Source organism: Camelus bactrianus, chromosome 18 (assembly GCF_048773025.1).
Source record: "Camelus bactrianus isolate YW-2024 breed Bactrian camel chromosome 18, ASM4877302v1, whole genome shotgun sequence".
NCBI lineage: Eukaryota > Metazoa > Chordata > Mammalia > Artiodactyla > Camelidae > Camelus > Camelus bactrianus.
The window spans coordinates 12,711,528-12,739,034 of record NC_133556.1 but is presented as its reverse complement, the minus strand read 5'-3'; the positions used below and the strand labels follow the sequence as shown (position 1 = coordinate 12,739,034).

Sequence of the window (27,507 nt, the reverse complement as noted above, 5' to 3'; positions counted from 1 at the left end):
TATATACTGCATTTTAAAAATAATTTTTGAGTACATTTTCTGGAATGGCTGCCTAATACTGCTTGTTAAAAATCTCCTTGTTATCTTCAAACATAAGCAAAAGTAGAGACAGTGGTTCTTTTGTTTTAACTGAAGTGTAGTTGATATACAATATTATGTAAGTTACAGCTGTACAGTAAAGTGACTTGCAAATTTTAATTTATAGTTATTATAAAACGTTGGCTATATTCCCTGTGTTGTATAATATATCCTGGTAGCTTATGTTATCCATAATAGTTTACTTAATCGTCTACTCCTACCTTGCCCCTTCCTCCTTCCCTCTCCTCACTGGTAACTACTAGTTTGTTCTCTATATCTGTGAGTCTTTCTTTTTTTGTTATATTCACTAGTTTTTTGTATTTTTTCAGGTTCCCGATGTAAGTGGTATCATATAGTATATGTCTTTCTCCCATATTTCTGCTTAGCATTATACCCTCCAAGTCTGTCCATGTTGTTGCAGATGGCAAAATTTCACTCTTTTTTATGGCCTTGTAGTATTCCATTCTATATATGCCACATCTTTTTAATCTATACACCTGTTGATGGTCACTTAGGTTGCTTCTGTATCTTGGCAATTGTAAAGAATGTTGCTGTGAACATTGGGTTGCATGTAGAAACTGGTTTCATTTTGTTCATCTCTCACTTCACTTTGTTTTTCTCTTGAGTATTTCGAGTATGATTTGAGGTTTAGCAGTAAGGGTATTACTTGGGAATTTGCTACAGATGGATATAATCATGTACACATAACCACAGGCATCATATCACCTTTGCCATATTCTATTAATTATAGAAGGTCACAGGTCCTGCCCTTACTCTTGCTTTAGATTTTAAGCTACCATTAATCATGTTATTCTGAGATGTTTGAATAAATCTTTGAACTTTTAATAATTTGTCTAGGGTCCTGGAAGGGAGCTATAAAGTCAAAGGGTCTAATTGCTTTTCAGAAAACCAGTACCTCCTTTGCTTACATGGTAAACAAATGGCAACATTGAGAGTTCATAAATGTGCCTTTTCTGCCAACATGAGATCATGAAATAATGGGAATTCAGGAAAGAGGACGAGTAATTAGAAATTCTTACTGTAAACAACTTGAGTGATTGATACTTGAAAGCCTGAAGGTTATTTGAATTAATTTTCGAGAGTCTAAAACTATTTGGTCAATTTACTATTCTTAACTAAATTGAATTCAGTGTATTTGTCAAGAAACTCCTGGGGTATCTTATCTAATATTAGAAACTATGAGAGAAAAGAAATATGCCAATATCTGTGCCATTAGAAGGCTTCTGGGAATCTTATGACGTTGTTTACACTTAAAAAAAAATCTTTCCACTAAATGTAACTTTGACGTATAGAAGTTCATGCAGTATTTCACCTTACCTGGATCCTCTATGAGTTGAAGAAGTTTGAAAATCTCCCTTGGTGGTAAAAACAAAGCCGGCTTTTCCTCTGTTTTAGCAACAACGGACTGTCTACAGACTGACGCTTGTGAAGGCATGGAACGTGGATGAACTCCAGGCCTATGCCGAGCTGGTGTCCCTGGGGAGCCCTGACTTCATCGAAGTGAAGGTAAGCCCCTGCTGGCCAGTGCCGGAACGCTTCCCACGGTGCACGGTTGACCGCGACGGAGTTACAGTCTTCTAGAGCTCTGCAGGGGGCTCCAGATGTTTTGTCTATTTGTTCAGAAATACTAATCAGGGTCCTGGCGCTGTTGTAGGCACTGGGGATAAGAGCAGTAACGACTAAGCATTTGCTCTCACAGAGCTTGTATTTTAGTGAGAGGTAGACTGTCAACACAAAATGAATAATGAAAAACTACGTAGTAACTTTACTATGCTGAGAAATAAAATACTACTGTAGTGAGTAGTCGGTTGGCTTTTAAATAAACTTACTGTGGAAAACTTCAAATAGATAGAAGAAGTAGAGAGACTGAGCTAATGAACCTGTCCATCCATCCATCACCCAGCTTCAAAAATTATCCATCCGTGTTTCAGCTATACCCCTACCCATTTTCTCTGCCCATACCCTATTATTTTGAAGCAAACCCCCACATTATTCTATTCATCCATAACTGTTTCAGTATATATTTATAAAAGATATGCACTTATTTTAAACACTTACTCAGAATACTCTTCTCACAACTAAACAATTTTAACAATAATCTCTTAAGTATTGCAACATGAAAGATTTCAAAATTGACCAATTATTTTAACAGTTTATTTTTTTTTAATTGAAGTAAGGTTGATTTATATTGCTGTGTTAGTTTCAGGTATGCAGCAAAGTGATTCAGTTGTATATATATTTTTTCAGATTATTTCCCATTACAGGTTATTACAAGATACTTAATATGGTTCCTTGTGCTATAAGTAAATCCTTGTTTCTTATCTATTTTTTGTATAGTAGTTTGTGTCTGTTAATCTCATCCTCCTAATTTATCCCGCCCCTCCTCCCTTTCCCCTTTGGTAACTGTAAGTTTATTTTTTATGTCTGTGAGTCTGTTTCTGTTTTGTAAATAAGTTCATTTGTATCATTTTTTTAGGTTCCACATATAGATGATATTATGTGATATTTGTCTTTATCTGACTTACTTCACTTAGTGTGATATTCTCTAGGTCCACCCATGTTGCTGCAAATGGTAATACTTCATTCTTTTTATGGCTGAGTAATATTCCATTATATATAGCATCTGTATATTCCACTATTAATGTATTAAGATAATATTATAATAAATAATATACAATATATTAATAATGAAATATATATTCCATTGTATATTTTATATATAATATTCCATTGTGTGTGTATATGTATATATACAGACACACACTACCTCTTCTTAAGCCAATTGTCTAACGTATTTTTTAATCTGGGTTCAAGTAATGGTCATAGTTGGATTACTTCTCTCTTGAATTTTAAAAAAATCTATTAGTCCTCTTCCACGTGTTTATTTTAATCTCCTTGTCATTTATTTTGTTGAAGAACATGGACTACTTACTCTGGTTATTTCCCTATATTTTTATTTTAGGTTTTTCTGATTGTATGTTCCTCTGCCCCTTATAATTTCTTGTGGTTTAGTGGTTAGATCAGAAGAAGATTGATTAGGGGTGTGTGTGTGTGTGTGTGTGTGTGTGTGTGTGTGTGTTTGCATTTCAAGGCTGTTTCTTTGGTGGTAGTGTCTGCTTCCAGCAGGAAGCATGTGACGTCTGGCTGTCTCCGTTATATTTTTGCCAGTGTTCCTTTAGGATAGGTTCTTGTAAGCGGCCTGATGTGTCAAAAGGTAAATGCACTGCTAGATATTGTGGTTGGCTGTTTGGATTTCATAAGCAGGAAGGCTTCTCTGAGGAGGTGTCTCTTAAAACTTGATACCTATGTAGTAAGAAGCAGCACAACATGCAGAGGCTTGGGGTCGGAGCTTTCCGGGCAGATGGCAGAGCTGGTGTACAGAGGTCCTGTGTGATCTCTGCGGGGTGGTTGGAGTTGGCCACAGTACAAGATGAACCAGAGAGGTGTGCTGGGGCCAGATTTTGTTAGGCCTTTCCAGCAAGGATAAGAGAATTGGACTTTATACTAAATTTAATAAGCTTTTTTTTCCTGTTGTTTTTCTTTTCTGTCTTCCATTAATTCCCACTCTGATCATTATTTCCTTCTTTCTTCTTGCTTTAGGTTGAGTTTGCTCTTTTTCTAGTTTCTTAAGGTCAAAGTTTCAGGTATTGATTTGAGATCTTTCTTTTAAAAAAAAATTTTTTTTTTTTTAAAGGAGGTACTGGGGATTGAACCTAGGACCTTGTGCATAGAAAGCATGCACTCTACCACTGATCTATACCCTGCTCCCTATTGAGGAGCTTTGTTTTAATCCTGGGTGTACTAGGAAAGCACTTTAAGCTGAAGAGTGATGTGATCTGATTTATGAGTTTAAAAGAGCACCCTGCTGTCATCCTGAATGGATTATAGCGGGCAGTAGTAGAAGTAGGTGGGTCAGTACAAAATGATTGCTGAATCTAAGCAGGAGATGCGATGACTTGTTTTGGGGAAGTTCAGTGGTATATGGCTGGAGACAAGTGAGTGCATTTGGGCTGGCCTTTGGCAATAGATCCAACAGAACTTGCCGCTAGATGACGTGTAGGAGTGAGAGAACAAAAGAAGTCAAGAATAGCTCCTGGGTTTTTGGCCAAAGCAGTCGTGTGGATGTGGAACAGTTTGCTGAGATGGAAAAGACCAGTGGAGGAGGGAGACAAGTCTGGGAAGTAATTTCAGGAATTCTATGTTGGCCTTAATAATTTGAGATATCTTTTAAATGTCCAAGTGTCAGTTCAGACAGGCCATAAATTATATAGCTTGGAGTTCTGGGGATGAGACAGGCTTGGCAGCGATGATTTGGAGGTCACCAGCATGAGATGGTAGTTCAAGCTATGGAGTGTTAAAGAGGCAAATAATGGCTTTCGGAGATAACTAAGAATGTACAAAATAAGAGAGAGTGACCAGAAAATTCATCCAGTCTCTCAAAGCTCCACTCTTCAGTTTATGTTTATGAAGCTGGATGTACTGTACGTCATATCAGAGGAAATTTCAGTTTTATAGCTGTTTTTAGTAAGTTCAGCTTTCTGTGTTACTGAGCTCTGGGAGGGCTGGGGACATGGGGACAGATGAAATATTGCTGTGTGAATGCGCAGCAGTCTCCAGTCAAGTCAGAGACACTCTTTTCTTTTGAAACTACTCTTAATTTCAAAAGGCTGCTTTTGGCAAGAGCTCAAATAATGCAGAGATACAAACCACATCTTAAATGTATCTGTTGACTTGAGAAAATCTTACCAACGTCAGGGAGTGGTGAGTGATGTTTTAATTTATGATTTAGCTATTAAAGAATGCTGCTTCAAATTGTGTTGCAGTGAAACCTGTTATAAAGCGAGTTGGCTGGATCACCTTTTCCTTCCTTCCTTCTTTCTTTGCAGTCATATTTTCTACAATGAGCAAGATATTCTATAGTCTGAAAAGAATCAACCAAAGTTATTTTTGAAAGGAAGATGGCTACTTTGTAAACAATGTCATTCTCTGATGGATGTTTTTAGTTAGGCAAACTATTAATATACGGAGAAAATGGATGAAGCCTTCTGTCTCTAGTTCAGACGTTATAACAAAGACATAGTTTCTTTCAAATGAGATTTCCATTTTGCTATTTTATCCCCGCATTCAACAAGTATTTTTGAGCTCTCTCCATGTGCCAGAGCTCGTCAAAGCCTCATAGAGATTTTTTGTATCTAAGTCTGGATATGCTATTAGGGAAATGGATGTCTTATTGAACAAGGCAAAGTGTACAGAAGTAAAATGAACTATGGTGAGAGATTGTTTTATTGAAAAGTTCTCGGGGGAATGTACAATCTAATCATAATTTTAAAATGTCTTATTTAAATTATAAAATGTAATGTGTTAGATAACAGTCTGCGTTGTGTCAGGGGAAAACGTGGTGACGATCATCTTGTCTCATGTGGAAAACCTGTGACGTCAAGTACCGGGGCCTTTGAGGACTGGATCATGTAGTTTATTAAATTCAGCTCTCACTTGTCCAGCAAGTAAATAAAGTATCTTCCTCTTAAACTGAAGTAGGAAAAGGGATGTTTATAGAAAATAGTGTACTGTTAAGAAACAAAGCAAGCTATAGAATAATATTTATTATTTGATTAAATGTTTAACAGTGTATGTTTAGATATATTTATATAAGAAAAGTGTGGAAAGATATATATCAGATTGTTAGTGTTTTATTTGGGAGAAGGAGAAGAAAAGGCTTATACTTTTTATATTTCTGTGTTGTATGACTTACTGCAGTGAGCATGCATTTCTTCTATGATTCAAATGATTGAAGTGAAATGAGTAAATGGAGAAGGTGTGCTTTCCTGCTCAGTAGGGTTAAACCGATGTCTGAAAAGGCAACTTTTTGTTGCTGTTGTCTTACTAATTAAAGTTAAAATTTTCTAAAATGGAGAGTTTTAAAAATAATAATAATAAATCCTCTCGAAAAAAACATTTGGTAAGAGTTTGCAGTATGGCAGCCTGAGATAACCTCAGATTCCTCCAAAAATGAACACTTAGAAGTAAATGTTATGATGACCATACTGTTGCGAGGATAGTCAATCTGTCAAGTCTGTAAGGGAATTCCTTAGGGGCTAGGAGGAGAGAGACTGCCCCGGTGGTATTCCACAGCTCTAGTAGGGACAGGACTTGGGTAAAAAGGCAGAAGACTAGGCCCTTTCACTTTTAGTGAAAGGACAAATTAGGAAAAAATTCACCCACTGACACAGCTGGCACTTGGAGGTTTATCCCTTACCTGTGCTCTTGGTCAAAAGAAAAAGTCTCTCAGGGCCTAACCCTCAAAAGGGGTTGGTGTTAAAATTAAATAGTACCTCCAGGTCACATAAATGCCCGGAAGGTGTGAAATTGATAATACAAGTTGGTACCTGGGGGTCTCTGCAGAAGCAAACACAACACTGTTTATCCTTTGCCTGTGTTTCTGGGACGGGGTGTGTACGTGGAAGGTGCAGGGGGCTCGGCATCATCTCCGGTGGGGAAGGTGTGTAAACTTCGGTACATTCCTGAAGTGTACTGATGTAGCCTGGGACAGGTGACGTACTCTCCTTGACTCCATATTTCCTCAGTATTAGCAGTAGTATAATAATATCAACTTAATAGGTTTGTTTTGAGAATTCAGTGGGTTAACATATGCCTGGATTCAGTAAATGTTTAGATCACTTTTCATCAAGCACATTTATTTAAAATAAATCAATAGAAGCTAATTTTTAAAATTGTATTGATTTTCTCTTTTCATTCACTGCTAGTCTTGTAAAATATTTCTCTGTTACATCCCCTGTAAATTAACATGTATTTTAGCTTCATTAGGCCTAAATAAGCCTGTATTTGCTAGCCTGGGAATATTAACTGTCATTATTTGCTTACTTGTTTGTGAGAGTGTGTTTCGTGTTATAAACATCTGCCTTATTGAAAAACTTTCATAACACAATCCATTTGTACATGAAATACTGTCTTTGTATTCTCTGCCTTGCATTGCACCTTGAGAAGAGTAAGTGCTCAGTAATTATTTGTTGTCAAATGATTTAAAACTCTCTTCCCATCAGCGCTGTGACTGTCTACGGAGCTCAGTTCTTGCAGAAGGCATCTTACAAAACAAGTGTCTTAGCATAGCCTCACTCTTTTCTTCACACAAAAGTAAGGAAAATTACTCATTGTTCATGTGTTGCAATGCCTAGCCAGTGTTTATCAGTTGGTTCATAATCATTAAAGAGTAGAAAAGCCCTGAAAAATATGAATGAAATTTTATATTAGATCCAAAAAGTGTTCTGGAGTTTAATGTCTTAGAAGAAGATGTGGCTTGATCTTTGGGTCATTCAGGGTAGATTGGTTGGGGGTATAGAAGAGAACAGGGCACAGCCCCTGCCTTCTGAGAGCTCAGAATTTAGGCACATTGTACTAGCAGTTGTCTGATAAGAGATATGCACAGGGTGTGATGAGATTGGGGTCAGATGAGACAGGGCTTCCTGACCGAAGATTAAAGACATGATAGAGCATTTAGCCAGGTAAAGGCTGGATGCTGAGGGGGGCAGTCCAGTGAGAAGGCCTCGTGTGCTGTGCTAAGAAAGAAACGTGGGCTAGTTTTGTGGGGGCAGAAAGGAGTGACATGTATCGGTGCAGTCATGAAGGCAACATTTCTTTTCTCATCAAACAGTAGGGGACAAAAACAATGATGTCAGGAGTCTTTTGACACCCAGTCAGTTTAATTACAATGTCAAGAGCCGAAATACTGCTCTTCCCACAGACTTAGAATCCCCAGGTAAGCTTTCTAAGCAGCCAGTAGAAAAGGCCTTATGGCCCACATCTCCTAGAGCAGAGTGTCCACCCGAGAGTCACCAGTGTGCTGGTGTGGGTCATGCTGTTCAACGGAAACTCGAAGATGCATCAGTGTCCTGTTCTTCAGGAACTTTCTTTGAGTCTCTGCTTGTCACTCCTCAGCCTAAGGATTCTAAGGGAGTGCTTTCCGTTGCCACATAGTTTCCATTTTCCCCCCAAAGAACTTGGAGTTGGTGATGAAATGAGGTGTGAGTGAGGGATGAGAAGGTGGCAGACGGCTACGATATGAGGGAAAATGAAACGTTTTTAGACAATTCAGGGGCAAATGTGATCAAGAATAAAGTCAAGGCAAGTGATCAGTAGGCTCGAGGGTAGGATGAAGTGACGCCGCCCAAGCAGAGAGGGGAGCCCTGGAGAGCGGGGCTGGGGCGCCAGACTGAGGGAGGGCTCGGGGGTTCCGGAGGTGACTTGTAGACCAGTTCCCTGAGGCCAGTGTCTACGCATCACATTTCTGTCAGGTGACGGCTCAGGCTCTGACGTTGGCTTAGGAAGTTACCCAGAGAATTTTGTCTGGTTAAAATGAGAATTTTTACATGAAAATACTTTAACTATAAATATAGCATGGTGCAAATGTATAGAATAGTATTATGTAAAGACATAGTGAAGAACTATGGCGTTCATTCTCTCATTTCCTTTCCAAACAAAATCTCTCCTTAATTTTTCACAATTTATTATTGCTGAATAATAAATATTAAAGTATTTCCCAAAGCTGTTATCATGAATATGAGATGTTACCTAAAACCTTTGCTTCAATGAACTAACTTTTTAAGTACTAAAAATAAATTCCCTTGAATTATCTACTATCTACATGGTTGTTGATATAATTCATACATCATACACAGTGTTTAAAGTGAAGTTCATTTTTATGACTAATTTGACTTATGAATAAATTATTTTCATGATTTTTCTAATACATTTGGGTGGGTTTAATACAATCTTTCGGCCAGGTTTTCTTAAAGAATGTTTTAAACTATTATTTGCTCTTTTTTTCAGCTAAAACTCAAACTCAGTTTAATGAATTCTGTAAATCACTGGGCTGATAGAGAAGATTCTCTTGTTTATTGTACTTAAGGCGGGTCACCTATGGTTTATGTTCAGCCAAGGTCATCTCAGTGTAGTATACCAGTAGTCTTTTGGAACAGCCATCTGGAGTAGAGGCTCATTTGCAGAACTTATCTGAGTTTTTGGCCACCTCCCGGCCCTGCCATCTGTAGAGTCAGGGTCACTCTGCAGTACTCATTTGTGGGCTTTTCATTTAATGTCACTCTACTCCCTCCAACCTGTGTGTCCGTGTCCGTGTGTGTGTGTGTGTGTGTGTGTGTATGCCTATGTGCACGTGTCTTTCTGTTTTAGTAATTCCCTACAGTAGCAGCGTATCTAGAATGTTCAAATCCTTTGTTAAGAAGGTTTGATCTCTTAGGTATTTAGAAAGCCTACAAAGTTTAGATATCCCTTATTATTAGAAAATCAGTCATTAATCACTTATCACTATGTAACTTAGAGAACTTAGTTGTGAAACTCTTGGGTCTTGTATGCCTGGGCTGACAGGTAGCATTCAAAAGAGTTAGAAACCAATTTATCTTACTGCATTTGTACTGAATGGGAATTTCTGTAGAGGTAGATACATGTATATACATGTGCATGTGTGTAAAGGTATATATATGTGTACCTACAGTTGTATTTTCATTTTGGCACGATTCTGTTTTTATTCATATCCACATAAAAAATGCATTACAAGGTGATCTCCTTAAATAATTCTAATGGGACCCGTATCTGGCCCTTTATAGAAACTTACCAACCTCAAATTTAAACTGTACTAGAGAATGGGAGCTCATTTTATTTTACCAGTGAATAAATTATTCATTGAATTTTTATGGGTATCTACTATGGCTCCATTATTGTACTAGGGGATTATAATCCCCTGAGAATTAATCTGTTATAATGCACGCATGAATCTGGATGGAAAGGTATGTTACTGGTTCAGATATTTTATTGTGACTAGATAGCACAGATGGTGACATAGCACAAAGCACAGGTACCCGAGCCCCAGCCTTGTTACGGGGTGCAGAGGGTGTCAGCCTGGGAGCGCCAAGGTGGTCTTTGTCACTCACTTCGTATATGAGTTCCTGAGCAAATTATATCATCTTTGTATTACTTTCTTCACTTTAAAGTATGGATTGGATTGGACTGGGTTGGGTTGGGTTGGATTGGACTGGACAGACTGGATTGGATCGGATTGGACTGGACTGGATTAGATGACCTCTAGAAGCCTTTCTGGCTCTGGAACTCTTACTCTATGACATGTAAATAGGTCTGCAACTGCCTCTAACCGTTGTGATGTTTCCACAGGGCGTTACCTACTGTGGAGAGAGTTCAGCAAGCAGTCTTACCATGGCCAATGTGCCCTGGCATGAGGAAGTGGCACGCTTTGTCTGTGAGCTGGTGGAACTGATCCCCGACTATGAAATTGCTTGTGAACATGAACATTCCAACTGCCTCCTGATAGCTCACAAAAAGGTAAGAGTAACTTAAATATGCATTCTTCTGTCACCTTGTCCTTCCTGCTCCTTTCTTCTCTTTTTATTTTCCCTTCACCTTATTACAGTGAAGATCTACTTGTTTGCCACCTTTCCTAAAGCAAATGTTAAGAAGGCCCTGAGTTCTGTCTGTTGGGCTCATAAATTTTCTTTTCTGTGTGAGAGTGCTTTGTTTTTAGACCTCGCCAAGGCACTGGAAATGCTTTCTGGTTTGTAATTGGTGCATACTGCGAACAAAATAAAACACTCTTGTAATAACCTCTAGTCCTTTCCCAGAATGACAAGGGAAAGCTAAAACCCCTATGAGTGTTTCTGACTGTTTGAAGAAATATTGAGGTATTTATCAAATTTTAAATAATACTAAATCTTAGCCTCTTAGCAGTGTTTCTGGGATTTTGATTTTCCTTTTTCCTCTTTAGTATTTTTGTTAGACAGAACAAGTACCAGAGTTCAATGTATTTCTTAAGTAAATAATGCCTAGCAAAGGAAAAATTCAGTTTTTGGTGGAGGTAGACCACTAAAAGGAAAAAATGCTAATTAGAAGGCCAGTGTTATGAGTAGCAATCATTTTGATACGTCATTTCTGAAATAATGTAGTGTCTGGGATTTGATTCAAAATACCATGAGGTAAGAAGTGTATGTATGGATGTATGGATGGGCTGAGGGTTGTCGAGGCTACGTGATAGATACTTACAGGTTTATTTTACTGTTCTACCTAGTTTTCCAAATTCTCTGTTAAAAATGCTTTTTAAAAAAGTGGACATGGATGAACCTTGAAAGCATTATTCTAGGTGAAAAATCCAGACACAATAGGTCACATGTTGTATGATTACACTTATATGAAATGGCAAGAATAGGTGTATCCTTAGAGACAGAAAGTAGTTTGGTGGTTGCCAGGAGCTGGAAGAGCAGACTCCGGGAGAAATGACTGCTAATAGGATGGGATTTCTTTTTGGGGTGGTGAAAATGTTCTGGTTTTCTATAGTGGTGTTGGTTGTACAACTTTGTGACTGTGCTAAAAACCACTGAGTTGTATACCTTATGGTATGTGAATTATATGTATCACAATAAAAATAAATTATGCCAAAAAGGTAATTAAGGATGGGCTACCTTTTCTTATATAAATGCTTTTTTTGTGCAAGTGAAGTCAGGCTTAATTTGAACATGAAAGACTAACTTTTTACTCCTCTCCAAACCCAAGTGACTTCCTGAACAGCTTCTGAGGTTAATGACATTTAATAATATTAGAATCACTCAATTAAAATTTCAAACGGTCTAGTCTCAAACAAACATGAGTTTAAAAGGTCTTCATGCTTTGGTTGCAATTAGATTATATATAGATGACCTATGATCTGTCAGAGTTAAATATTTAGACAGAATAATATGTTCTGGGAGCATCAAAGAACAAAGAAATGAAGGCTGCCTATTTGAAAGGTTTGAAATGCTAATTAAAATAGCTCCAAAGACAATTAACTTACAAGGTAAATCTTAAAAATTAAAGCCAAAAGACTGAATTTTATTTTCTAGCTTTTTATTCATTGTTAAACCTTTTTAGGTAAGATGATAGTGTCTTTTAAAAAATTATTTGATTGAAGGGGCAGTGCTCTGGAAATTGCCCTGACAGTAGTGGTAAAATCCTCTCTCCCTCCATTAAGCCTGTTCTTCACACGATAGCCAAAGAAGTCTACAGAATGTAGATCGCTACTGCGTAGGTGCCATGCATGACGTCTCATTACTTCTAGCATGAAAATCAAAATCCTTAATGTCGCCTCTAGGATTCTGTGTCATCAGTCATCATCTAGACATCAGTCTATGTCATCAGTCTCTTTCCAGCTTCTTCAACTCCTCTTCCTTCTCTTTCTGCACTTCTTTCATTTTTCACAGCCATAATAGGTCTTATTTTTCCTCCAGTTAGGCTGGGATTATATACTCTTTCTGTTCTTTTAGTGGTTGCACTAGAAATTACTGCATGCATCCCTGACTAATCAAAGTCTAATAGTTAAAATATTTTTACCCTCTAACTGTGCAAAGAAACTTTAGAAACTTAACCTCCATTTTCCCCTTCCAACTCACATGCTGTTTTTATCGTGCATATTAACTATAAACGAGTGTGAGGACAGTATCGTTACTGCTTTCGGCAGTCAATATTTAGATTTACCTACATTTTAAACAAATTTTATTCTCTACTCCTTTTTGTATTTTTGACCCTCCATCAGGGATTATTCTCCTTCTGCCCCCAAAACACCTTTCAAAATTTTCTTCAGAGTCTGATGGCAGACTCTCAGTTTTTGTTTGTTTGAAAATGTATATTTTGGCTGGGTATCAAACTCTAGGTTGGCGTTTGTATCCTATCAATGTGTTAAAGATATTCCCCTGAATTTAAATGCCATTGTTGAAGAGTCAGCTGTTTGTTGCTTCTTTTAGGGTGATTTGTTGCTTTCCCCTCTCTGGCTTCTTTTTCTCCCCCTTTGATTTTATGCTCTGATGTGTCTAGATGTGAACTTACCTTTATTTTCCTCCATGGGACTTTTGAGCTTCATAGATCTGTGGATTGGTACTTTATATTGGTGGTTGAAAACTTCTCAGCTTTTATTTCATTAAATATTTCTTCTTCCTCATTACCTCTTTTCGTTTGAAACTCCAATTAAACATATGTTAGACTTATGTATTTTTTTTTATGTTTTGCCTTCTCATTTGTGTATTTTATTTCATTTGGACAATTTCTTTTTTTTTTTTTTTAATTTGTTTTGTCTTGGGGGGAGGTAATTAGGTTTGTTTGTTTAATTTTTTTAATGGGGGTACTTGGGATTGAACCCAAGATCTCGTGTACACTAAGCATGCACTGTGTCACTGAGCTGTACTCTCCCTCCTCGACAGATTCTTTTGACTTACATTGTAATTCACTGATTTTTGTTTCAGCTGTGTTTTATATGCTATTAAATTCAACACCAGTTTCTTAATATTGGATATTGTGTTTTTCAGTTATATAATTTCTGTTTGTTTTATTTGTTTCAAATATGATATGTCACACTGTATAATTTCCAGCTCCCAGCTGAAATTTTTAAGCTTGGCTTTTATCTTCTTGACTACTAGAAATATAGCTGTTTCATTGTTTGTGTCTGATAATAACAATATCTGAAGTCTTTGTGAATTTGTTTCTGTTATCTGTTCTTTCTGCAGGTTCTCATTCATGCTGTCTTCTTATGTGCCTTGCTATCTGATTGTGTTGTGTATATTTTACTTAGAAAGTTATTTATAGAAGTAATATAAGGTTAAGGATTAGAATATCACTTCTAATATTTAGAGATAAATGTTTTAACCTCATTTTTTCATATGGAAATTGAGGTCAGATGGTGAAGAGACTTGCTTAAAGTCTTAAAAAATGGCTGAGCCAAATCTAGACCCACAGCCTCCTACTAGTTCATTGATCTTTCTTATACTACAGGGCATCTTTTGACACCACTGGCCATATTCAAGGGAACGTTTAAAACATGGCAATTTAATTTTAGACCAATATTTGGCATTAGTCTTTTAAGATTTTTTTCTCTCTTCCCGCTGTCCCAGTGTAAGCATGGGCATAGAAGAAATAAATAGCTTTATATCTCATTCAGGCCAATTTAGTTCTGTAAGTGTTTATTGAACACTTGCTGAATTCTGGACACCAGACTGTGCAGTGAGGTCCACAGCATGGTGACGAATGTCAAGCACACAGAGTTCACCGAAAAAGAGACTTAACACGATCTTAGCACCACCACTTGTTAACTTGTTTAATCTTCTTATAGTTAATGGATGGTTAAGAGGTTATGTGTGGAGTCGGGTTGATTAGTGTTTGAATCTTGGCCCCTGATGTCTTTCTAGGTTTTCATCTGGAAAATGAAATATTATTCATTTCAATACTACTTTAGAATATTGTTATGAAATATTTAATACAGCTCCTGACTCATAGGAAGATTCAATTATTGCTGCTTCAGTTACTGTTATTTCTTTTATTTATGAAACTAGCTAGTTTTTGACGAGTGCTTAATATGCAGATACCGTGTCAGACGTACTTTTTAATCCTCACAATGACCTTATAAGGTAAGTATTGACATTCCTGTTTTATAAATGAAAAAACTGTAACATCAAGAGGTTAGGTCACTTGTTGAAGGTGAAACAGGCAGTCAGTAGTAGAAGTGAGATTTGAACCTTGGCATCTGACTCCATAGCCTGTATTTTCTCCTTTCCTTCTCTTCCTTTCTCCCTCCCTCCCTTTTTTTTTTTTTTCCTTTTAAATTTAGAAATGATGTCAAATTTACAAAAAGTGCAGAAATAAAATAGTACAAGGAGCACACAGATTCACAAATTCACCTGTTGTTACCATTTGCTTTATCATTTATCATTTGCTTTACCAAGCAGTTTTGTCTATTAAAATATGATCAAAAGAAATGTAACATAACCTAATGTTGAAACTGTGAAGTCTCCCAAGCTCCTAGTTTATGTGGTACCCAACAGATGTCCAGGATCACTGCATTTCCCTCCAGAGTTTAAGATACCCTGGTGTGTGTTCTGCATGTACAGTGTGGGAACCATGGCTCTAAGGAAACAATACAAAAACTCATTCAAGGTGAAGTAGACGCTCATATGGATTATTTCTCAGTATTTTCTGGTGCCTCTTTTCCTTTTCATTGTTGTTACTGAAGTATGAACAACTCATCGTTTTCCAGTCACTTCCTACTCTCTGATTTTACAGTAGTGCCTCCTGAAGGAGATGAAAATACAGTTTCTTATGAAGAAGCCACTTCTCACACCTGGTCATTTGGCTTTTTCTTCTGGCTCACAAGCTGGGAAAGGTCACCTGAAACCAGAGAGGTCAGAATCATCAAATGACTGATTCTGATTCCCTGTTTTCTTAGGAGATGACTCAATTTCTGCTCCTAATCCCAGGGCTTCTGAATGAGAGTACAAGCTGCAGTTGCCTTGAAGGACTGCTTTCTTACTGTCACACCAGAAGACGGCCATGAAAGAAAACAGAGTACTATGTCTTTTTATTTTGAAATGATTATAGAAGCATAGGAAATTGCAGAAATAGTGCAGAAAGGCTCATGTACCCTTCACCCAGTTTTCCCCTGTGATAGCATCTTCCATGTCTATAGGACACTATCACAACCAGGAAATAGACATCGGTACAATCCGTAGACCTTGTTCAGATTTCACCAGTTTTAAGCTCATTCATCTGTGTGTGCATAGTTAGTTCTCTGCCATTTTATCACATGTAGAGTTGTAATCAAGTCACAAAACTATTCTGGTACCAGAAAGATCTTTGTCATGCTACCTAACCCCTTGTAGTCTGACCTACCCTCCTTCCCCAGCCTAACCTCTGGCAACCACTAGTCTGTTCTCCATCTTTATAATTTTATCATCTTGAGGATCACGTATAAACAGAATCATTAAAATGTGAGCTTTTGAGATCAACTTTTTTCCACTCGTCATAATGCCCTTAAGATCTATCTGACTCATTGCACCTGTCAATATCTTATTCCTTTTTCTTGCTGCGTACTAGTCCACGGTGTGGATGTACCATGCTTTGTTTAACCATGTACCTATTGAAGGTTTTCCCGTTTTTGGCTATTACAAATTAAGCTGCTTTGAACGTTCTTGTACAGGTTTTTGCGTGGACGTAGTTTTCATTTCCTGGTGATAAATGCCCAGGAGTACAGTTTCTAGGTCATATGGTAAGTGTATGTTTTGGGTTTCTTTTAAAAGAGAAACTGTCAAACTGTTTTACAGAGTGACTGTATACTATTTTATATTCCTGCCAGTAATGTGTGAAAAATCTAGTTTCTCTGCACCCTAGCTGGCGTTTGGTATTGTCTTTTTTTAAGTTAGCTGTTCTAACAGGTTTGATCTCATTGGGCCTTAATTTTCATTTCATGAAACATGATCTGTCTCTCTATTTTGGTCTTTGATTTCTTTAATAATCATTTTATAGTATTTAACATCCAAGTTCTATAGTCTGTTAGATTTATACCAAAGTATTTTTCTGGTTTAGCAATTAAAAGTGGTATTGTATTTTAAATTTCAGGTTCACATGTTCATTGTTAGTATATAGAAATAGAATTAATTTTTGTATGTTAATCTTGTATCCTATAACCTTGCTGAATTCACTTATTATTTCTAGGAGGATTTTTGGGGTAGATTTCTTGGGATGTTCTACATAGACCATTATATCTTCTGCAAATAGGGACAGTTTTATTTCTTCTTTTCCAGTCAGCATTCCTTTAATTTCCTTTACTTAATTACGTTGTCTAAGACTTCCAGGACTTTACTGAATAAGAATGGGGATTTGGGGGCATCCTCATCTTTGTCCTGATCTTATGGGAAGAGGATTTAGCCTTTCACTATTTAGTTTTATGTTAGCTGTAGCTTTTTTGTACATGCTCTTTTCCAAGTTGAGGAAGTTTCCCTCAATTTCTAGTGTTTTGAGGGGTTTTATTATGAATTGGTGCTGAATTAAGTAAACTCCTTTTTCTCAATTGCTGTGAGCATATGACTTTTCTTCTTTTATCTGTTAATATGATGGAATACTGGATTTTTAAGTATTGGACCATCCTTGCATCCCTGAAATAAACTGTTCTTGTCGTAGTATTTCTTTTTTGTATATTGCTAAATTCTGTTGGCTGATATTTTTTTTTAAAAGTCTTTTGCCTCTATGTTCGTGAGGGATATTGGTCTGTAGTTTTCTTCCTTTATACTGTCTGTACGATTTTAGTGTTAGGGTAATACTGGCCCCATGAAACAGGTTGGGAAAGCTTTCCTCCTCTTCTGTCTTCTGGGAAGGGAGTGTGTAGAATCGGTGTTACTTCTTCTTTAACTGTTTAGTAGAATTCTCCAGTGAAACTGTCTGGGCTTAGAAATGTATTTTGGGAGGAGTATTTAAATTATGAATTACAATAGTTCAATAGTTTCAGAGCGGTTTAGATCATCTTCCACCCGTGTGAGTCCCACGTGCATCTCGGTTGTCCCTGCTGGGTGCAGTTGCCTTCTCAATGACGGGAGTGGCAAACTTGGCCTTTTTTCTCCCTGGAACGTCTTTATTTCACTTTTACTCTTGAATAATAGATTACCAGAATAGAAAACTCTAAGTTGAGGTATTTCCTTCTGGCACTTCAAAGATATTATTTTGTTGTCTTCCAGCATCATCTCTTCATTATCTTCTAGCATCTTTCACCATTGATGAGATGTCATTCCTTAGTTTTAGTGTCTGCTGATTAACTCAATAACCAGTAACATTTATTAGGTCACTGTGATAACACTATCATGCATTCGTTCATTTCATCCTTACAAAGGCTTATGAGTCATAAATGTTATTTTTCCTCATATTCCCAAAGGTGGAATCTCAGGCTAAGAGAGTACAAGTCTTGTCCAAGGACAAAGGGCATAATTAGAATTCAACCCCGTGTCTTTCAAAATACAAAGCCTACTTTGGACCACTGCATGGTACTTTCAAATGCCACACAGCAGTCAGACAGGATGGAGAAAGGGAAGTGTCTGCTGAGAACAAGGTGCAGACTCCCCTGTCCTGACAAACCAAGCAGCATCTCCTTACTCTCCTCCAAGATCATCACCACTGCGAACGTTTTTGCCAGAATTGAGGCCCTTTAGGTAATTAAGCACTAATCACAGAGTCCTCCCTCGGATACGTAAACTCACAGTCTGTACAGGGTGGAGATGAAGACCTGTCACCTCCCATGCCCTCCCTTCTCGCAATAAGAAGGGAATTGTGTCTCCAGGAAGGTTTTGTGCAGTGTTTTCCTAACAAAACCTACTGACTGAATATTTTCCCTCCGTGTTACATGTGGAACTCATCAGAGGCCCGATTGTTCCCAGTAATTACTTACAGAAAAATGTCAGAGAAAATTGGCAATTTTGTGATACTACCGAGAGGACTTAGCTCTACTTCAACAAAACGGGAAATTAAGATTGAAACTCCTAAAAGTGAGTTTCCAGAAAAGTTTTTTAATTGCACTTGGATATATCTAGAATTCAATCACATTGTTGTAGTTTTTTTTACCTCTCAAAACGGTTCCCAGGCAGCTGTGCCACAGGAATACTACTTGCTGAGTAAATTCAGAAAAAGGAGTCAACTCTGATCAGTATCTCACTGTCGCAGTCAGGCAGGTGCGCTTTGAAGTCTGTCTTTGTGATCTTTGCCGCCTCTTATCCAAAGAACAAACAGTGCAGTTGTAGCTACAACAGGCAAGAACGAAATTCATAAATCTGGGAAATTCAAAAAGTATCACTGAAGCACCCTTCTTGTATTCCAAAATCCCTTCTCCCTCCAACTACCCAGGGAGTCCGTCTGCTGCTTTCCCCCTAATGTGAACTTTGAGTACGAGCAGGTCTGGCCCCTCTTCCATCCTGTAATGGGCGCTCTCCCAGTTGTTTGGTTCCTAAGTGTGACTACGTTTGGAGGACCCAACTAGAAAATAACTGATACTGAGATCACATAAAAGCCCTTCTTAAGAGTGTATAAATGAAAGTGGTATGTATGATTCTTATTTTTGTATTTTCTACTTTGTTCACTATGTGTGGACTTTGAGGTCTGGTTATACAGGAAAGGATTAATTTTACCCAAAGAAAGGGCTGACTTTGTCCTTAGCTTGTAGGAGGTGAGTTCTAAGCTCTTGGAATATCTTGCCTGATAAGAGTGTCTTTGCTCATAAGGAAGCATCTTGGGCCACACTAGGTCATCCACACTGAGCGTGGAATTTGGGGTGGAGGCTTCGGGCTCCACAGTACCTGCCTGACCTCCAGGGAGGCTGGAAACTAAGGTCAGCCACCCAGCAAGCAGCTAAGTCTAGGTGACCAAACCCCATTAAAACCCCTGCGTACCAAGGCTTAGGAGCCTTCCGGGCTGGCAGCACTCTGCCTGCTGTTGGACAGCATTGCTGGGTGAAGGTATCACCTTCCAAGACTCCGCTGGGAGAGGACGACTGGAGGCGCTGTGCGTGGAACTCTCCTAGACTCTGCCCATGCGCCTCCCCCTGTGGCTGATTTTAGTCCCTATCTTTGTGCTGTGATAAGCTGTACTATGAATATAACACCTTTCAGTGATGAATTCTGAGTCCTGTTAGTGAACTGTCCACACCTGAAGGTGGGCTTGGGAACCCCTAAATTTGCATTTTGTGGCAGAAGTTGGGGTGATCTTGGGGTGGGGGGCTCCTGAAGTTTGTATCGGTGTATCTGTTTTCAAAACCTCACCATTTTTCATTTTTCTTATCTACAAAACAGGGATAACTCTGTTAATAGGGTTATTGTAATGGCTAAATAAAGTGACGTGTAAAGCATCTAGGATCGTGTCTTGCCTATAGCGGGTTCTTAATAAAGGATCTTCCCTAAAGATGCTGATCATTTGATTTATTGAGACCTTGAATGCCTAAACATGTTTTTATTCTCCCTATGCTCTTGACTGACAGTTTTGCTGCATATGGAAGTCTAAGGTGGAAACTATTTTTCCTGTGCAATTGGAGCCACTGTCTTTAAGCTTTCAGTATAATTAGTGAGAACTCTGAAGGCCTTCTGATTGTCAATCCTTTGTGTATGACCATTTTTTCCTTGTTAGAGTTCTCTCTGTCTCCATTATTTTCGTTCCATGAAATTTCACTGAGATGTGCCTCAGACAGCTTGTCTATTTTTATCCATTACAGACCCCTTCAATCTGGAAACTCAGGGCTTTCCCTTCTTAAGAGTTTTCCAGAATTATTTCATTAAGGATTGTCTATCCTGTGTGTTCTTCTTTCTTTCAAGAACTCCTGTTATGTTAAAGTTGGGTCTCTTTGAATAGTCCTTTAAATTTTTTTTTTAATATTTCTCTCCTATTTTGCATCTTTTTTTACTCTACATTCTAGGAAGTTTTCTTAATTTTATTTCTCACCTTTCTTGTCAACCTTTCATTTCTGTTTCTGTAATTTTAAAATCTAATTAGTCTTTTTTATTCTTTGAGTGTTTCTTTTTATAGTGTAACGTTCTTATGAATACAGTAATCTCTCATTTCTATGAGGATAATCGTTTTAGTTTAGTTGCATTTTTATTTTATTTGTCATTTTCTCCCTACCTAGTGTCTGTTTACTCTGTTATTCTTTTCTTACTGTTTATTTTTTATCTCTCTGCCATGTTTGAAGTTTTCCTTAGATGGTCATCAGTTATCTGCTCAAATTTAAGTGGGAGACTACAAAGCATATTGGGAGCCCTAAGTGTGTAGACTGGGCTTGACTTTATCTTAGAGAAATCTAGCTGGGTTTCCTTAGGGAACCCAAGAAGTCATCTGCTTTCCCGCAGCGTGCATGGCCACGGAGGCCGGGAAGCAGAGGGGGCTGGGGCGCTCTTTTCAGTGCGATAGCCCTGTTCTCGGCTGCAGCTGCTATGCCATCGTCCATAGGCTTTCTGATTTATTGTCTTCCTAGAATAAACCTCTCGTCTTCCGTAGCGGAGTGGAGTGGGCAGGCTGGGGGCTGCTCAGCTGTGTGTATGTCCAGGGGGCCAGGAACTTGGCATTCTAACAATTTCTTAATCAGAACGTAAACCAACCATTGGTTTTTTTGGAGGGGAAGTTGGTGCCTCTTCTACTCACTTCCAGGGGTGACTGACGCTGCCGTTTCTGGGCCTTTGGGGAATTCTGAAGCATAAATCGGGTTGCATCTTGGATTTTTCTATTTGCTAGTTTAGGGTTCAGCTCTCTTGGGTCTGCTAAGCCAGTTGTTGCTTATCTGTCATCTTTTAAGCTTCTAAAAGTTTGATAGTGTTTTTTCCTCTCCTGATCTCTTTGTTTTTATAGGTAATGTGTCTTTTTGAAATGCAGTAAATGCATTTTTTGAAATGCAGTAAATGCATTTGTTTAATCTGCCATCTTTGATAGAATCTTATTAAACATTTAAAATAATAAAGAACCAGTTTGTCAGCCTTCTGTTTAATGACATTTTCCAGGAGTGAAAGATGAGAAATAATGAGAACAAGACCCTGTGTGCTGCAGTTTAATTGTTCTAGACAGCAGGATCCCGCAGATGCGGCCGACCTGGCCTCCAGGACCGCAGACCCCCACGCAGCCCAGCGTTGTCTATCAGGCCGCACTGCATTGCGCTTGTGATGTATTTTTGAGATCATCTGTGACCTTTTGAGTTTATTTGTAATTCCGTGTAGATTTGCCTCATCCCTTACTGTAGGATTTGAGGAATTTTTGAAGCAGGGTGACCTCACATCATACTTAACCTCAAATTTTGTGACTTGGGGTTTCATTCCTCTGTTTATGCAGCTCCATCTTTCAGTGTTATTTTTGTGCTAATCATACTAAAATTTGCCCTTTTAGCTTCTGCCATTTGCACGGAACACTTCAACTTTTTCTGAGCTACTATTTAGTATGAGTATTCTCAGATCATCTTAGGAGGGGGCATGTGTAGATGCAGTTTTGTCTTAGAGGTCTTATGGTTCAGCATTTATTTAAGAGTAACCTGTGGTTATAGACTAAAGGTTTATGTCCTTTCAAAATTCCTATGTTGAAGCCCCAGCCTCCCCCACTCCTTCCCCAAAGGCCATATTTGAGATGGGGCCTCCAAGGAAGCAGTTAAGGTTAAATGAGGTCATGGGGGTGAAGCCCTGATCTGATGGGGTTGGTGTCCTTATAATGAGAGACACCGGAGGGCCCCAGCCCCAACCTCTACTTGTACACACTGAGGGATTCAGGAAGACCTTCTAGGGCAAAGGACATTAATGAAGAGATCTGAGGCTTAAGTTAATCCAACAGAGGGGACCGAGTGGTTGTCACGTGAAAGAGTGGGTAACCCAGGGAGAGCCTCTCGCTGGAGACTTGATATTGAGGCTGTATGTTCCAGATAATGGGGCTCTATTCTGCTGTAAGCACAGCCGTCTCAGGCAGTCTGCAGACGTTGGCAGCAGCCAGAACTACAGTCAGACAGTCAATCAGCTGGAAGATTGTTGCCGAGTCCTGGAAGTGAGTGCCTGCGTTAGGGCAGTGTCAGGACATGGCGATGGAAATGCTACCAAGGAGGAATCAGTGGGGCCTGCTCATGCTTTGGACATAAGGGGCTGGGAAGGGAAGGGCACCTCTGACTCTAGTCTTGAGGTTCGGCACCTGGAGATGACAGTGACTACTTTAATGGTAGTAGAGAACATTCGAGAGTAGTCAGTCTTGGGAGGGAAAATGATGGGGAGATGTGGGTGTGACATCTTGAGTTGTAGAATTCATAGAGCTCTTAGGGCAACTTTTCAAGGAATGGTCTGATTAGAAGAAAATATCTTATGATTCACAGGTAAACTTTTCCATTTATTTGACATTTTTTACCCTTAGGAAGTTCCTAGCTGTTGGATAAAAAAATTAGATGTTGTTTAATTTCAGCATATTTTAATGGTGTAAAGCAAGGAACCTATGTATTTTCAATATTTTTCTCAGCTAGAACATGAAATTGTTACTTAACTTGGTTCATAGTCAGGTTTTTTTTTTAAAAGATGGCATAACAGAAGGATTTGTCTGTTTATAAATCAAGTATCAATGTATTACACATTTACACGACTGAATGCCAAGTAAATGCTTTGAATGAGTTCTTCACAGTTCAGTTAGTAGTTCCTTCAGAGCCTCCTCAAATCACTTCATGTTTCCTTCATTCCTGGTCATGCTGCTACAGTGACTGTTGAGAAGCAATTTTCTTAAAAGAGTACAGATTGGATTATTCCCCTTTATTGAATTGAAATTCTTAACAAGGCTTTCTACTAATGAGATACTGTATCCATGTTAGGCTAAAAAGGCTAGTTTGAATCATTAAGTTAGCCTTTCAGAATTAGAAGTCATCAATTAAAGCTTCACCAATAACTCAAGCAAAATTTAGTAATAAAAGGATTCCACTAGGTTCTTGTAACACAACCGTGAAAACCCATACCAGGTAAAAAGTGACAGCAAGAGGAATTTGAACAGTAGCTTATTATTAACACATGCGAATGCCGCAAAACTTCATCAGCCCTCCTTCACTGATGCTGCTCAAGATAAACTTGACTTTCATTTCCAGGATGCGTTCTTTATTCAGTGACTGGGTCTTCCAGGTCCAGCACGGCAGCGGTCCTAAGGGAAAAGAAGCTCTCCTTTGACTGTATATAGAACGTTCTGCTTTGATATGGAGCATATCTGGAGCATGAAAGAATTTTCTTTAACGTGACAGGGAGAAAAGATCAGGCTTGTTTTTGACTTTTTGGTATCTATTTGACGTTTTTTATGGATGTTTTCATTTCTGACCTGACTACTTTTTTTCTTGCCAGTTTAAGATTGGCAGAGAATGGTGGACGTGGATTGATTATAACCGCTTCCAGGAGCTCATCCAGGAATATGAAGACAGTGGTGGATCAAAAACTTTCAGCGCAAAGGATTATGTGGCCAGAACTCCTCACTGGGCATTATTTGGTGCTAATGAAAGAGGCTTTGATCCCAAGGACACAAGATATCAGAGAAAGAACAAATCAAAGGATGTTTCTGGATGTTGAGATTGTGTGAATTTAGGACATTGGAGGACACAAACTGATGGCCCCAGAAGGGTTCTCTGACTCTGCTGTGATTTTTTCAAAGGACAAATTACACACATTGTATTTCACATAGAGAAGACTGTAAGGAGGAACATGGGGCTGCGAGTCACATCCCAGGGCTCGGAAGGCAGTAGCCACACTTTGAGTGCCTGGGACTCAGCCTCACCATTTCTTTCCAGAACTCAGTCCCTTTTCTGATTTTACTTCTGAAAGAAAATCTTTTTTTTTGGGGGGGGGCGTTTATAGTACACAGTCATTATTAGAATTTAGCTGATAGTTTTGAATTATAGTTAGTGAGATTCGCTAGAATGCCCTTCACCGGTGTGTTGTACAGAATGAACATCTCGTCCTCTCCCCCGTCGTGGGCTTTTGGCCGTTGGTGATTGCACCACCCCGAGGTGAATGTGTCTGCTTCCTTCAAGATCTCCATCCCTTCCTTAGATCTTAAGATAACACCTCCTTGAAAGTAACTTAAGTTGTCATAATTCTTAATTATTTTAAATACTGCATAGATTTCTTTAAATTTTTGCTTAGTACCATCCCTTTAGAAATTGAATTAGATCTAAAGCTGTCCCAGATCTCACTCTGTTCCCATACAAACTGCCATGGAAGGTAGTCTATGGGCTGGATTAGAGTAAAATCTCTCTTCTTCTGGGAGGAATTGTCATATGATGCCATTGAATGATTAGTCTCACAGACTTTGAAACCATGAGTACAGTTTGCTTTTTGTTTTGAAAGGTCCGTGTCTGAGCCCCTCATCACTGCACACAGAGCAGGTTCCACTTTCTTTTACTCTTGGAGCCTTAGCCACTTTCTGCTGTCTGTTCTTTAAAAAGGGTTCAAGTTCTTTTCTAATTGAAAGCATCATTAAATACTCGGTGGTTTTTAAAAAAGTACTAGTTAGTTTAAAAATTCCTTTATCCTAAAAGTTTAACTAATAAATCTTTTGTAAAGACTTGGAACACACATTTTCTTTTGAGTGCTTATTTTAAAGATGCTTCTAAGCCATATCAAACCCACCTCCTCCGTGTAGATCAGCTGTTCTGTAACACCCTCTATTCTCTGCTGAAGAAAACTCGTGATAGTGTAGTGTCCCCAACTTACTTAGTTGCAACCCGGGCACTGTATTTATGTCTAAGCGATAGAGTCGGAACATCTCTCTCTGCTGTGCAGTGGGATGAGATAGTGACACAATATCACAGAGGTCATACATTCTTGAACCCACCACGTCTTCAAGCGTACATTCAGCCTCCTGTTCTGTTGGACCAGTGAGACAGACAACAGAAAGGGGTGGTCTAGGCCAGACAGGCAGGATGTCATTGAAACTCAGATGTGTTAGTGGTCATTGAATAGAGATGGAAAAACAGCTAAGGAGCTCACGGTAAGGAGCGCTCTGATGGTCTCCTGTTCGTGACAGTTAACCGAGCAGACAGTTGTGGGAGAGCCCCTCGGGGGCCGCCGGGAGGAGCGGGGCAGGAAGCAGAGCGTGCTGGGCCTTAGAGCATCCCTCAGACTTTTTCTACCAGGCAACTCTGCTTTTATTTTTTTATGTATTGAGGTTCTGCTATAGATTTAATTTGAACGAAGACATTCTGTTGCTTCAGAGGAAAAAAAGACCAACTGCAAATCTCTCACTTCCAGAATGAGCCCTCTTGACTCTATTAACTTTAATCCATAAATGAGCGGTTTTTCTCCTCCCGCCCCTGGAAGTGTTTGCTTTATGTTTTTTAAAAAATGACATGGCATGTGAATCCCAGTTCACAGTCACAACAAAAAAATTTAAATGCCTGGAGGAAAAAATACAATGGAATCTGTGTGAATAAAATTCAGTGTTGGCTGAGCAGTATTAAAATAGAAGAGAAGGGGAAGCTTGAATGTTCTAAGAAGGTGAGTGAGCTATTTGAAATCTAGCGTTCTAAATGTCCAGGGGAAGTGACTGCTGGAGCTTGAGCAAATGATTCTAACTTCTGCTGGAAAAATTAGCCAGATAAGAATAGTTACAAGATTCTAGAAAAATAATTATTAAAGGAAAATTGCTCTACAACATATTAAAGCATGTTACCTAAAATAATTAAAACCACACAGAACCGGAGATCAGCTTCCAAACTGACAGAGTAAGAACCTCAGTGAACTCGCTCTCCCTCTAAAACAGTGAGAATGTGGGCAAAACATCTAAAAATCAATGAATTTTAAAATTCTGACAATTTAACCAAAGCACGCAATAAACTGAAAATCTTCTGTTAAGAGAAACTACTGAATATCAATAAAATTAACAGTTTACGTCTCATCAGAAAGCATGGAGGCCAGACGACAGTGGGAGATCTTAAAAGAGCTGAAAGAAAAGATTTTCAACCAAAATTTCTGTATTTAACTAAATCTTCCTTCAAAAATTGAAGAAGAAATTAAGACATTTCCAGGTAAACAGAAAGTTAGAGAATCCATCACTAGCAGACCTGCCTGCAAGGGGGAGTTCTCAGGCCTTAATGAAAGTACATTTGATGCTAACTTGAAACCACATGAAGCGAAGAGCATGGTCAGAGTAACTACATGACTTTTTTAAAGGTCAATATAAATATATTTTTGTTTGTAACTCTTCTATCTGTTTTAAAAGAAAGCTGCCAAAACCAATAATTATAAAACTGTGTTGATGGACTTAAAATGTGTAAAGATGTAATTCTTGTGACAATAATAGCACAAAAGGAATATAGAGGGAACAAAGGTATATTGGAGCAACTACTGATTACCCACTATTGAAATTAAGTGTGTATGAATCCAGAACAGATTGCTTTAAGATGCTAATTGTAATCCCAAGAGCAGCCACTAAGAATAAATTTTTAAATTATGGTTAAAAAAAAAATTCTACTCCCAGTTTTGATGTGTGGACTTCTCCCCCACACGAGGCAGTTCTCCAGTACCAGCTGGGTCTCCTGCAATTCAGCTCAATTCTGACACTGTCTGCCTGGAGGCAGCATCAGACCCCACAGCTTAAGTACTCTGTCCGCCCAGTTTCAGATGCCAGTCACGAGACCAGGTTGCCACCTGTGCTTCTGACAACCAGCTACTGACTGGAGGTTCTAATGACCCCTTCCTTGAGTTTGATTAATTTGCTAGAGTGGCTCAGAGAACTCAGATAGAAATTTTACGTTCTAGGTTACAGGTTTATTATAAAAGGACATAACCGAGGAACAGCAGGTGGAAGAGAGGCACAGGGCAGGGTGTATGGGAAGGAGGACAGGGCTTTCATGCCCTCCCCTAGCATGCCACTCTCCCCCAGTCTCCACATGTTAACCAGCCTGCAAGCTCTCCAAACCCAGTCCTTTTGGGGTTTTGTGGAGGCTCCGTTACATAGGTGACTGACTAAATCATTGACTGTTGGTGATTGACCTCCATCCATCTCCAGCCCTTCTCCTCTCTCCAGAGGTCCAGGGATGGGGCTGAAAGTTCCAACCCTCTAAGCACA

At 38.7% G+C, this 27,507-nt stretch overlaps 1 protein-coding gene across 1 annotated transcript in view; it reads left to right on the top strand.

The window, feature by feature from the left end:
• Positions 1 to 25,013, top strand: part of LOC105082748 (S-adenosyl-L-methionine-dependent tRNA 4-demethylwyosine synthase TYW1) — a 127,714-nt gene extending 102,701 nt beyond the window's left edge. The window contains exons 14-16 of the mRNA XM_010972377.3: positions 1,495 to 1,605; positions 10,300 to 10,467; positions 23,787 to 25,013. Coding sequence (XP_010970679.1) covers positions 1,495 to 1,605; positions 10,300 to 10,467; positions 23,787 to 24,008 — 501 coding nt within the window. The 3' untranslated portion in view covers positions 24,009 to 25,013. The remainder of the gene's footprint in view (positions 1 to 1,494; positions 1,606 to 10,299; positions 10,468 to 23,786) is intronic.
• Positions 25,014 to 27,507: the final 2,494 nt, after the last annotated feature.